This window comes from Triturus cristatus, chromosome 2_1 (assembly GCF_964204655.1).
Source record: "Triturus cristatus chromosome 2_1, aTriCri1.1, whole genome shotgun sequence".
NCBI lineage: Eukaryota > Metazoa > Chordata > Amphibia > Caudata > Salamandridae > Triturus > Triturus cristatus.
Genome location: NC_140581.1, coordinates 1,155,732,286 through 1,155,744,496, shown reverse-complemented (window position 1 = coordinate 1,155,744,496; position 12,211 = coordinate 1,155,732,286). Strand labels below are relative to the sequence as shown.

Genomic DNA, 12,211 nt, shown 5'->3' with positions numbered 1-12,211 from the left:
TGTTAGAAGGGCAATCCTATTGAAATTGTAAAATACCCCGCACACACTGAAACCTGATTCAGTGTCATGCTTCATCATTGGGGTCTTCCCGTCCCTCTAAGGGGCGAGGCGTGCTACGACCTACGTAGGACGATTCTACCATTTTCCTCTTCACTCCCTTTTTGATTTCTAAAGTATTTTTTTTCCTCCACAGAGAAAACATTTTCATCGCGATTGGAGTTCGGGGTACTATGTTTTCCCCTGCAGCCCTGGAATGGGATGTACACCTCTCTTTTCTTGCAGCAGATCCTGAAACATTTTGAATGCTAGCAAATATCACGGTTATGGACGTTCACAAACTTAGAGGGCTAACCATGCCTTATTACCTCCACTTCCCACCCCTTGCATATGAGTTACATTTGTGTAATGCGATGCATTTGCGGCTTATGATGCTTTCACTTTAAGTCTTTCGAGATTCTTTTTTTCATTCTTTACGTGAGGCTATGGGCTTTTCCATTTTTGGTAAGACAATTGGCATATAAGTGAACAAATCCTTGTCTCACAATTAGTGGAAGGACACTGCAGCACAGAATCATTGTATTGTAATCTACTGAGTTACTGATAGCATAGTTTTAAGGGTGTGTTCAGAATTCATTTTAATATCATTCCAGGTAAAGACTCAATAGACAACGCAGAGACTTTGTTGTAATAAAATACATATTGACTTAACAATGAAATACAAAATAAAATGTGATTGCCATTATGTTGTAACAGGATTTCTCGAGTCAATAAAGACCTCATCAGGAGGCCACCAGAAATACTGAGAGCTAATACCATACTCTGTTAATTTTCAGTTTGTGTTACTTGTGAATGTGTGCATGGTAAACCTGCAGAGTGTGGCACTTGTGCATATGTTGGAATCTACAATTAAGCACATAGTATAGTTTGTCCACAAATCAGGATATCCTAAGGGACTCATCATGAGGCGCTTTGTCAGAGCCTCGATGGAGTTGGTAGAGGGCTATTATAGCGTCTCCATAGGCTACAAAATAAAGCATTTACCCTTTGTAAGAATTCATAATGATTGAAACAAAGATATTGTGATCATAACTCTGTCGAAAATGGGTAACTAACTGAAAATTGTAATATGCCATCAAAAACTCTGAAAGCCCCAATCATACCATAGCTTTATGCTAAACTCTTTAACCCTATATATACTTTGTGAGATAATGAACACACTTACCACACTTTTTTCAGGTGAAAATTTGTGATATTTTTCAGGAAGAAAATTTTTCGTCCCTGCCCAAAGCCGCTTCATGTGTTTTCTAGGAAAAATACAAACAGTGAAAATGTTGCACTAACTAGGAATCATAATAAATCATTTTTTCAGAGAGTTTCCTAATGAAAGCGAGGCTGAGTCAATGACGATGCACTTTCATAAAGGTACAGCATTCACAGCATGAGCCATGCAGACATGTTGTTGCTCTGCTGACAGTGGGGCAACCAAGACCATACATCTAAGATAATCAAATGCCCCCGATTTTCCGGGACAGTCCTCATTTTTCACCACCTGTCCCAGCAGAATTCAGTAAATTTAAGCACCAATCACGGTTTTTTTGAGGCAGGGTTTCCTGAAGACAGAGGAAGGCAGTTTTTCGTGTGTTTCAGCGCAGAAATGATGAGCAACATTGAGCAAAAAGCAATTTAGTTAACATGGATGATACTGTATTTAATATAGTTAGCGTTTTCCTCACTTCTTCGTTGTCTGTGTTCTTTGCATGTCAGTGGACCCTAATAATTGAGTCATGTTATGCCCCTTCGAGTGGAGTGTGATGTGTAGCTGCTGTTGAGACTACTTAACAATTCCATAGAGAAACAAGATATTATTTTATAAGTCAGAGATAGAATCAGCACTGTTCAATTAGTGGAAGTATTTTGTAAATGAACATGAGGAAATAATTAGAATTTTAAATGCGAAAGTTTCCTTGGGTTTTGCACATGCTATAGCAGTAGGTATTAGTTTGGTATCAGTTTTCGATTTTGTAATATGACTTTAAAAACAGATAGGCAAAATCGGCATTCAAGAATATAGTATATATTGATACAATTTGCACATCAAGTTGCTGTTGGTGTTTTTTTTTTTAATTAAAATTTAGATTGAACATTAGAAAATAAATCATGAGAATAACGAATGAACTCTCATTCGGTCTAATGCTTATTAGTTTACAGGATTAAGAAAGTGTTTGATAATCATGTTTCCGTTGGATGCTACAGTAAATTAGATTCAAATTGGATGGAGATTGTAAATACTGGATTTTGTTTACAAATGAAAATGATGGGTGACCTAAAATGAATTCTTACTAGGTCGTCTTAAATACATCGGGAAAAAATTGGACACAAATCATCATTGTGTTTTTTTTTAGAACTTCAACCAGAATTTGATCATTTTGTTTTTGCAGAGCAAAATGTTGTGCTGCAGAGTGCTTTAGCGCTGGGCAATGTTTCCGTTATCCTGTTGGAGACTTTTTCACTTCTATTTGTGTGTGCAACCCAATGGAAATGTAAAGATCTATGTTGAATGACAGATGCTGGAAGTGTGCAAAGATTCATCTTAATTCAGTGCTTTCCAAACCTTTTACACACATGACCAGTTTTTAGGATGACAACCGTTTGGAACCCACTTATCCTTAACTGATGTGAGACAGGGGCTTTTGTTTAATGTAGTAGTAGACTTGCTTTCATAATGCTAGGAATTTCTAAAATTGCTTGTAAATGTCACGATCTTGACCACAACCTTGACATGTCTTTATCTGACTGGGGCCAGGATATTGATATGAACATAAAAGTGGCAGGTGGTTAAATACCCTCGAGGTAGAACACTTTTGATAGTGGGGTGTTGGCCTGTGACATCTGTTCACTAAAATCAGAAGGCTTCTAAAAAATCTTGGTGTTTATATCATTGATCGTAGCAAGTTGGAAAAAAAGCCTTCTGCAATACAGAATGGAATAAGGTTTCATATCCATTTTTGTGTTAAAACAAGGCCAAATGGTGCATTTTATACTATATAAAACTGCCCAAGGGCATTGGGATACTTTACACGATCAACAGATTACATTGCATAAGGTCAGATTCCTATTTTTTTGGACACAAGGTCATTAAGTGATTTGCCCAGAGTCAATACTGTGACTCAAACCTGATTCCCCAGACCCAAAGTCAGCAGCTCCGGCCATTAGGCCATATCCATATTTCTCAATTTAGGTGTGAACGTCATAAACAAGTGGGATGATTGTGTATAATTATATGAGCACATTCTTTGTTGAAATGGCTGTGAAGTAAAAAAAAAAAAAAACAGCAACACAAAATACTGTAAGGTTCACCCAGAGTCTTGCTTTGGAACATTTTCACCATTGTTTTAAAACAGGACTTAGGGACACAGTTCAGCACCTTTGCACCAGTTGTGCTGGAATAATTTTCAGAATGTGGGTGATGACTTCAATGTTACATCACTAAAGTCATAGCCTTTGTGAAAAATCCCAGCTTCACACAAAGTGTACCAAATGTATTCAACAGGAGTGGTAAGGGTGTAGTATGTAGCTGGTGGTGCATTTTGGTGCTTCCTCACAAATATATTATTAAAGCATCGTGCAATAGCGCACTGTCATTACAGACAGCATATTTTCCATTGAACTGGGCATTATATTTGCACAGATATACAGTTTTACTGATCAACCTATGTAGCACTTTAATGATAATGTGTGGAAATTGGGTTGTAGTGAATATCTATCATTTGCACGCCACCAACTAAAAGTGTCTTTATTTGTTTTAATTTTATTAATATTCTTTGTTTCCATCACAATTCTGAGTTACAAAAAATGTGCTTTATTTTTGCTTTCATAACTGGTGATATATTCTGAAAGTTTTACAGTTTGTTACAGATATTTTCATGTTGTTGTTGGTTAAAAAAAATAGCATTCTACTGCCTTTCCTCTCAGACTCCATGTACCCCAGAAGGTAAACAACGTTTACCACAAATCTATTTCCCCGCAGGGAATCACAACGCGGTTGTTAAAGCGGCCGCATTGTGATTCTGCATACCATTACTCCGCAAGTCGGAACAACGACTTGCGGAGGGGGGGGGGGGGAGGAGGTGTTGGATTTAATATCCAACACCTTCCTCATTGTCCACACAGACTGGAGTTGGAATAGTAAATTATACTATTCCAACATCCAGCGCCCCCCTCCGCAAGTCGTTGTTCCGACTTTCAGAGTAATGGTATGCGGAATCACAACGCGGTCGTTGTAACGACCTCGTTGTGATTCCCTGCGGGGAAAAAGACTGCGGGATAAGAACGTACATTCACCCCAGAAAGATTGTCACATAGTTCACTTTAAAAATTCCTCTCACTCTGCAGTCAGAGAAACAGTAAACACAAGTATCATGTAAAATGAACAGGTAGCAATTTGTCAGAAGACATAGCTTTGCATTTGATCTCCGTCTTTGAAGCACAGCAAATGTGACAAGAAAAATACAAAAAGTATTATTATCTTTATTTATTACTCTTTCGTGACCCACCAGAAATCGGATGGTGCCCACCACAGGGTCACGACCCACAGTTTGGGAAATGCTGTCCCTCTAGAAAAAGATAATGAGCTGACCTTATCATTGGCCAGCCAACATTTTAAGATCAGCATGCATTTAATATTCTTCAATAAGCCTGAGTTGCTATACCATCTTCAAGTTTGGGGTGCTGATAAAAACACCCCCTTGTGCAAGACTGCCTTGGAAACAAGTTCTGTAGCCATGACCAAATACTTGTTGTAATCCATATTGTGGTACGTTTACTGAAATTAAAATAGCAGTTATTCAGCCATTCGGTCTGTCTCAACCTCCTGCAAACGGAGCTCCAAATTTTGACAATATTTTGAATAAGTTCAAAACTATTGCCACTGTTTGTGTTACTCCATTGGTGGACAGATTGCATAACCGGGAAAATGCTGTTCTGGAACTAACTAAGCTGCACGGCAATCAGAAGGCTTCCCCTGATCCTGCCTACACAGAGCTTCTCAGTTCAGCAGGGGCTTTGGGCACAATCACTGATCCCATCACCTGAAAATAGTGGGAGATCCCTTCAATCAGCGCACTATTTTTGTTGGTTGGAGTTGAGGTTTTACATTTTGATTTGATTTTTATAACACAGAACATGGAGCAGTTTGCTCATTTGGGGGAGGCAGGGTGTTACAGAAAATTGCTCTACCGACCATGACCTCATTGAGTTTGCTTTCAGCCTACCGGGCTACTCCTGCTCCCCTATCTCCTCTGGCATAATCGACCTGTCCCAGAAGGACAAGGGCCTCAGCCTAAATTGGAGAGCACACATTCCTACTTTGACACACTCTCTAATGATGTTGACTCTGAATATATTAGTTGATTGCCTCTTAACTACTAACTCATTTTCCACTGTCAATGTAGGTGCCTTTCTGACCCTAAATCAACCCAACAGAACAATCATGTTAGATCTCTCTGGATCAAAAGGGGTACGTAAATCTGGATGGTTTGACAAAGGGTGTAGGATTGCTAACTATAGGCTGCGAGAAGTCCTTTAAGCTTTCCCTGGGAACCAGCAAAGTATCATGGAAGCAAGGCTAGCATATGAAGAGGCCATCAAGTATTGGAAAATAGCAATAAAGTAGGAAAGATCAGACCATTCAGTTTCTACATGCAAAGCAAGAGATACAAAGGGGTTCTAGAAGATTGTTAATTGTAACCAGGCTCCTCTACAGATCCACTCATTAGGATATAGTGCTATAGTAGATCCTGAAGAAGAAGAGCCCCACAATTTTCCTTGGAGATATCTTTTGAGTATGAAAACATCATTACTGCCATTCTAGCTAGCCCATCCAATAAGGCCACTGGGCCAGATGGGGTGCCTATGGACCATTATAAGGCTAACATCTAGCTATGGGCACCTTTGATCACCAACATTTTAAATGCTGTAGCATCTTTCAAAATACTTGATTCGCGGAAGACTGCGACTATTGTCCCAGTGTTTTAGAAGGGCAACAGAAAGGACCCCTGCTCCTACACACCAATGTTGTTATTAGATTCTGTAGTTAAGATTGTGGGGCGTATTATCTTGAACCAAATAGAGGTCTGGGCACAGCATAACAATATCCTCTGTCCAATCCAGTATGGTTTCAGGGAAGGCCTGGGGACCCTGGGATAATGTTTAAACCTTAATCTTATTATTGAGAAATATGTAACAGCAAAGAAAAGGACACTTTACTTAGCGTTCATGCATTTAAGCAGCGCATATGACTGCGTTAATCGGTCTAAGCTGTGGGGCATTTTTTCAAGCTCTGGCTTGCCTCCTCCCGTGGTTGACTTTGGGAATTAGTGGCTCTGTTAGATACGGCGTGGGGAGGGGGAATGCACTGAACTCCTTGGCCTATCTCGGGGCGTTTGACCAGGTTGTGTTTTGGCCCCTATTTTATTTCTGTTACACACTAACGGTCTGAATTCAAGTTTGGTTTCCAAAGGGAAGGAAATGCCAAAGGTGAAATCCGCTTTTCTCCCCACACTTCTTTATGCTGATGACGCACTCTTGCTCTCTTGCACCTCTAACGGTCTTAGGAGCTTCATTGACACCTTTGTTAAGTTTATGAATGACCTAGATGTGGATACTAATATCGCTAAGACAAGTTACATGGTGTGTGGGAAACATACTTGCAATATCAGGACAATTTCCATAAAGGGCAAACACATTGGAATGGTCAGCGAGATCCCCTATCTAGGCATCACTTTTGATTCCCGGAACTGTTGGAAACCTTGTATCTCAAACTGCCGTTTGCGTTTCAATTATTCATGCAGGGAATTGTTTATGTTTGCTGCTAGTGTTCAAAGTAAACCTATCCTGCCCCTGGTGGAGGTATATAAAATTAAGTGTCTCCCCGTTCTGACTTATGGCTTCAATATGGGGATATCAAGAGTGTACGAAATGACAGCAGGAGGTGAATCGCTTCCTCAAAAGGCTGTATGGTTTGGGCAGTCCTAATCTTCTTGTTCATGAAGAATTGCATCTAGCATATGCTGAAGAACTTATTAAACTTGCTTCCTATAGATGGCGATTTGGAGTAATCAGCATACTGCCTTGAACCATGATGGGATTTTGGATTTCCTAAATTGTGAGCATTGCCACAAAATCCCATGGCTTGACTATGTAAGGAGGACTACAGAATCATTGGGTAAACCTGATTTGTATACTTTCCCTCATATAATGAGTAAGGAGAAGCATGCAAAAGTTAAGGAATTATTTATTAAGCACGCCTCAGAAGCTAGAGAGACTACGGCCCTGGGCAAACCAATGTTGAAGACTATCTGATCATTAAAACTAACGATGGGCCTGAGCCTTATCTTTCCCTTGTGAGAAATCCATGGGAAAGTTCCTTTTAACTATATTTCGATTAAAACCAATCTTTGTTTCCCAGCGGACCAGTTTGATCCAAACTCTATAGGGATTTGCCCATGCAACACAATTTCCCTACAGACACTAGAGCACTTTACTTTATTTCGTAACTATTATAAACCACTCTGACGTAGGCACTTGTTACCAACTCTTGGAACCCGTGTTTTTTGTCAATACAGACCAGCCTTCTATTAGCTTTGAATGTTATCTGAAGAGGCTGTTTATTATGCTGTAGAGCTTTCTTAAAAAGTGCCCTGCAATGGCGTAAAACCATGAATTTTTAGAATATCTCTTTTTAAACAGTGTGCGTTTTTAAATTAGCAAGTTTAATTTAATGTTATTTTTTTATTTTAGATTTGCTATCTATTTATGGAGGGTGGAGGAGATCTAGCTGGCTTTCTTGGAAGTTTGCTTGATGAGGGTTTCTTGAGGGGGCCAGTGTGTTAGCGCAGTTGGAGATCCAGCGGTGGAGGTTGCATGCTGAGGTGTGGGTATCTGTGATGTTTGTTGTGGGGTCTTGCTGAGAGAGGTGGTAAGCTGGTCTTTGGTGACCTTGTTCCAGCTTCTGCAAATATCGTGGTATGCATGGTGGAGTACGTTGGGTCCAAACCCTGAAGAACTGGACGCAGGGGTGGTCAGTCCAGTGTGGCTGACGGAGATGTTGCTGCTTGCAGAGAAGATGGGGATGAGCTTGTTTCCTGCTGAGTGGGTTGGTGTTGTGAAAAGTTGTTCTGATGGTCTGATGGTGGTGAGGTTTTCCAGTAGGTATGGGGTGTTGCGGTCTTCGAGGTTGTCCAGGTGGAGGTCACCGAGCAGAATGTAGTCCATTGAGAGGAGACCGTGGCGAGCGATGAAGTCGGCTATGGCTTCACTGAAGGGGGTGCGTGGTCTGGGAAGTCTGTAGATGAGGGTGGCGATCTGGTTGGACTGGATCTGTAAGTGGAGGTGGGGGTGCTCCATGTCGAGTGAATGGTCGTTTGAGCTGGTTGTGATGCAGAGGGTCTCTTTGTGTACGATGGTGATGCCTTCTCCCGGTTGGTTGACTTGGTCATTGTGGATGATTTTGGATCCATCGGGGTTTGCTGTTGTGATGTCCGGGGCTGAGCTGGGGTTCATCCAGGTTTCTTTGAAGAAGGCGACGTCGGGGGAGGTGGAGTTGAGGAGGTTCCATATCTCCACAGCGTGTCTTTTGAGGGAGCGGTTGTTGAGTAGGATACATCTGAGGTGGTCAGGTCTGGTTCTAGAGGGTCATGCGGTTGGTAGGTCTGGTGTGCGGAGGCCGGTGAAGGTGCAGTTGCGGCACGTGAACGGGCCTAGAGTGTTCTTCGGAAACGCGAGGTGGCATGCAGAGTGGCGTCCAGTGTTGAGGGTGTGGAGGGTGCTGGCGTCGTAGCAGTGGATGGCCCGAGGACCAGGGTCCACTTTTAGTGGGGTGGGGCCGCGGGTGATGAGCAGCGGCAAGGACACAGTGATAAAAAATGTGCGAAATTTGCAGATATGCTGAAAGAGAAAGAAAGTGACAGAAAGGCAGAAAAGATGAAATCACGGAAAAGAATAGATCAGAGGAGAAAAGGCAGAAAGCAGAGATAAAGAGGGCACAGGAGCAGCAGAGCAGAGATGCTGCCCACTAGACCACCAGTGATGAGGTGCAGGCGAGTGCCTGCGAGTGGAGGAGGGCCTACAACTTAGGACCTAGAACTAGCTATGTGGCGAGGGAAGCTACTTAGTGACAAATATCCTGCATATAGTGAGTCCATTATGCACCAGACCAGGCTCCTTCCCGTCCATTATTGCAGAGGATTAAGATCTATGAGAAATATTTTTGTAAGAGGATATTTGGGGAGTGCATGACAAAGATAAATTGAGAGTACCTATAAGGGGTCCTTTAACTGCAATGCCTGTAAAGCATGTGAACTAGGTCCTAAAAGGATGGCTTATGATGTACCTGGAACCAAATAACTGAGTACTGATAACTCTATCATGTGCACCACGCACATTGTTTTTTTTTGTATCAGACCCGGGGGGGGGGGGGGGGGGGTGGAAAGGAACTGAGGTTGTGAAAAAAGGAGTCCTGTTATCTTATATCTTTAGATATCTCGGTTTCTAATGGGCTCAACATTAATGAGAATATACAGCTAAGTGAATAGGCTCCATTTGTTCATGTATGTTTTTCACTATTGATATATTGTAAATGCTTGTTATGCTTCTGTGCCAATGTATTCAACCTGTTTTTAACTTTACTGCTCCTTTGTTTGCACATCATAAGTAGTTGAAGATGATCTTGTGAAAATCGGATACAATGATGGATTTGTCAAGTGGGTTATGAACTGGGAGATAAATTTAATTTTTGCCAACTATTGCCTTGAACACTTGGGCTTGATTTGACTGTTGTTATGAGCATATCATTGTTTGTTTCTATATGACATGCATGCAATGGCCACTCACTTGATGCTATTTTCCTTAAATAATGGATAAATATGACAATTACTTTTTCTTTAAGTAGATTGTTTGAAATGGTGTATCCCATTTGGGCTTTATTGTTTTGGAATAAATAAATAGATAATGAAATTAAATAATATGGTCTGGTGACAAGCGTTAAACACTTGATCATCATAGTCATTTGTTGCTATGCATATCTTCAAGCCCTCATTGTGTTTGTTGTATATCTTATCTTATCTCTTGTCCTTGCATCTTAGTCCTTAAAAGGTATACAACGATGGATTTAACAACTCTTTCTTGCTTGGCTAGGACAGTGGTGACTACTTAGTGCTATGATATGTGAAAATCCCAAATTAATTACCCGCTCATGATCGATTCAGAATAATTGGCAAGTAGACTTTATATTTCATGTTGGTGATGGTCATATTAATATTTTTATGTTTGTGTTCAAATTTGTTTTTATTGTTGCCATACAAAGGCAGCACAAATCAATGACTTAGACGAGATCGCCCGAGGGTGCACTCCCGAGGTTACACAAGCATCTTTTAACCAAACCTCAACTCCCACCCCACTCCTATGCTGCCCCCTCCCCCCATGGACATTGAACATATAATCAAAAATGTTAATGTTGACTACATGTGAGCAACAACTTACGAAGAAGAGCCCATCCAAGATGGTGTGGATGTCAGGTAAGTTAGGGGAAGTAATCTAAGGTACCTAGGGTAGGTCAGTTCCATAAACTCCTGAGAGAGGAGTGAGATTAAAGACCCCAGAGCCTCCTTGTGCTGATAGTATCAAGTTAATCGTATCCACTGTAGGCGGACAGGGGTCAAATTCCAATATGTGGCAATCTTAATGGAAGCTTCCTTGCCTGCCATGTTACTAGCCGTATGACCTGCTCTAAAGTATATATCCTGCCATTCCCCGGGGGACAGCTGTCTGCTTGGTTCATATTACCATCTAGCCTGCGCCACCATCTTGGCTTCGGGGGCTGGGCAGAGCAGCATAGCATAGAGATCCGTCATCAAGTGTTTATCTGTATCCTAGGTGAGAAGCCACTTTTCATACCTCGTGAGGTGCCTCCGCGCAGCCTCCCTGACCGGGGGATGCACAAGCCAATTCCTTATGTGGAGATAGTTAAATCTTTGATTCTCAGGAATGGAGTAATCCTGGTGTAGCTCGTGGGAAGGTATGGGGCCCTCGACGGTGAAGAAGTGTTCAATCAAACAGCAACTCGCTTCCTCCCACACCATGAATGCCACCCTCATGAGGACCCTGGAAAAGTCTGGGTTGCCCACCACTGGGGTAAGGGGAGATGGGTACAGCGAGAGTCCATGTCAAGTTGCCTGGTTATTCCACACTCTCAAGACCGATCTGGTTATTGGAGAGACAGAGACCCAGTGGGCGATGAATATGAGGTGTGAACGGAACCCTCCACAGAGGGTTGCCCGCCACTGCTCGGTCCATGAATAACCAAGGCTTCTCAAATTCTGCCCGGGACCATTCGACCAAATATAGAAGTTGTGATGCGTTATAATAGTGCAGGAGACTTGGGATGCCCAATCCCCCCACCCTCTGTGGATACCAGCTCAACTGCTGACGCATATGGTACTGCACGACAGCCCACACAAAACATTGTATCACCGTTTGCAGGGATTTTATCCACACCCAAGGTGGCTGAGGTAGGAGAACCTGAAAGAGGAAGAGAATTCTTGGAAGTACTACCATATTCAACGCTGCAATAAGGCCCAGAATTGAGAGAGGATACAGCCCCCATCCGGCCAAGTCAGCTTGGACTCGCTCGTCAAGAGTATGATAGTTTAGAATACTGGTTTTCTTTAGTGTGGGCACCAGCTGTATGCTGAGATAGGAAAGAGGGCCGGGCGTCCATGGTATCAAGTGGTTTTGGGCGATAGGGGCCATAGAATCGGGCGGCACCGAAATGCTCATGGCCCGTGATTTTGATGTGACAACCCAAAACTTCCCCAAATTGGTGTAATTCTTCTAAAAAAGTTGAAGGGCATCCCTGGGGTTATCGCTCGTCACCCCCAAAGCGTCCCGGGCTGCCACACACGACGGGGGGGGCTGAAGCCCTTTGAGTCCAATGGGTGTTGCGTGCCTGATTGTGTCTACTACTGTTCTGCGAATAAAGTGTTCCTGCCTCTCCTTGGGGGAATACAGAGAGCCTAAGACCAGTGTGTGCGACCCCATATGTATCCTGTAGACCAGAAGACGGCTCCTGATGTCTGCGACCTTGGAGTCTAACCTACCCTTAAAGGAGTGTGAAACCATTATTGCAACCGCAGCTGACTTGCTTGGTATGGAAGAA

At 42.3% G+C, this 12,211-nt stretch overlaps 1 protein-coding gene across 2 annotated transcripts in view; it reads right to left on the bottom strand.

The window, feature by feature from the left end:
* LOC146866499 (stimulated by retinoic acid gene 6 protein-like) overlaps window positions 1–12,211 on the bottom strand; it is a 484,943-nt gene that overhangs the window by 174,479 nt on the left and 298,253 nt on the right. For both annotated transcript variants that reach the window (XM_085636593.1, XM_085636594.1), the window contains one exon: window positions 1,223–1,304. In XM_085636593.1, coding sequence (XP_085492719.1) covers window positions 1,223–1,304 — 82 coding nt within the window. The remainder of the gene's footprint in view (window positions 1–1,222; window positions 1,305–12,211) is intronic.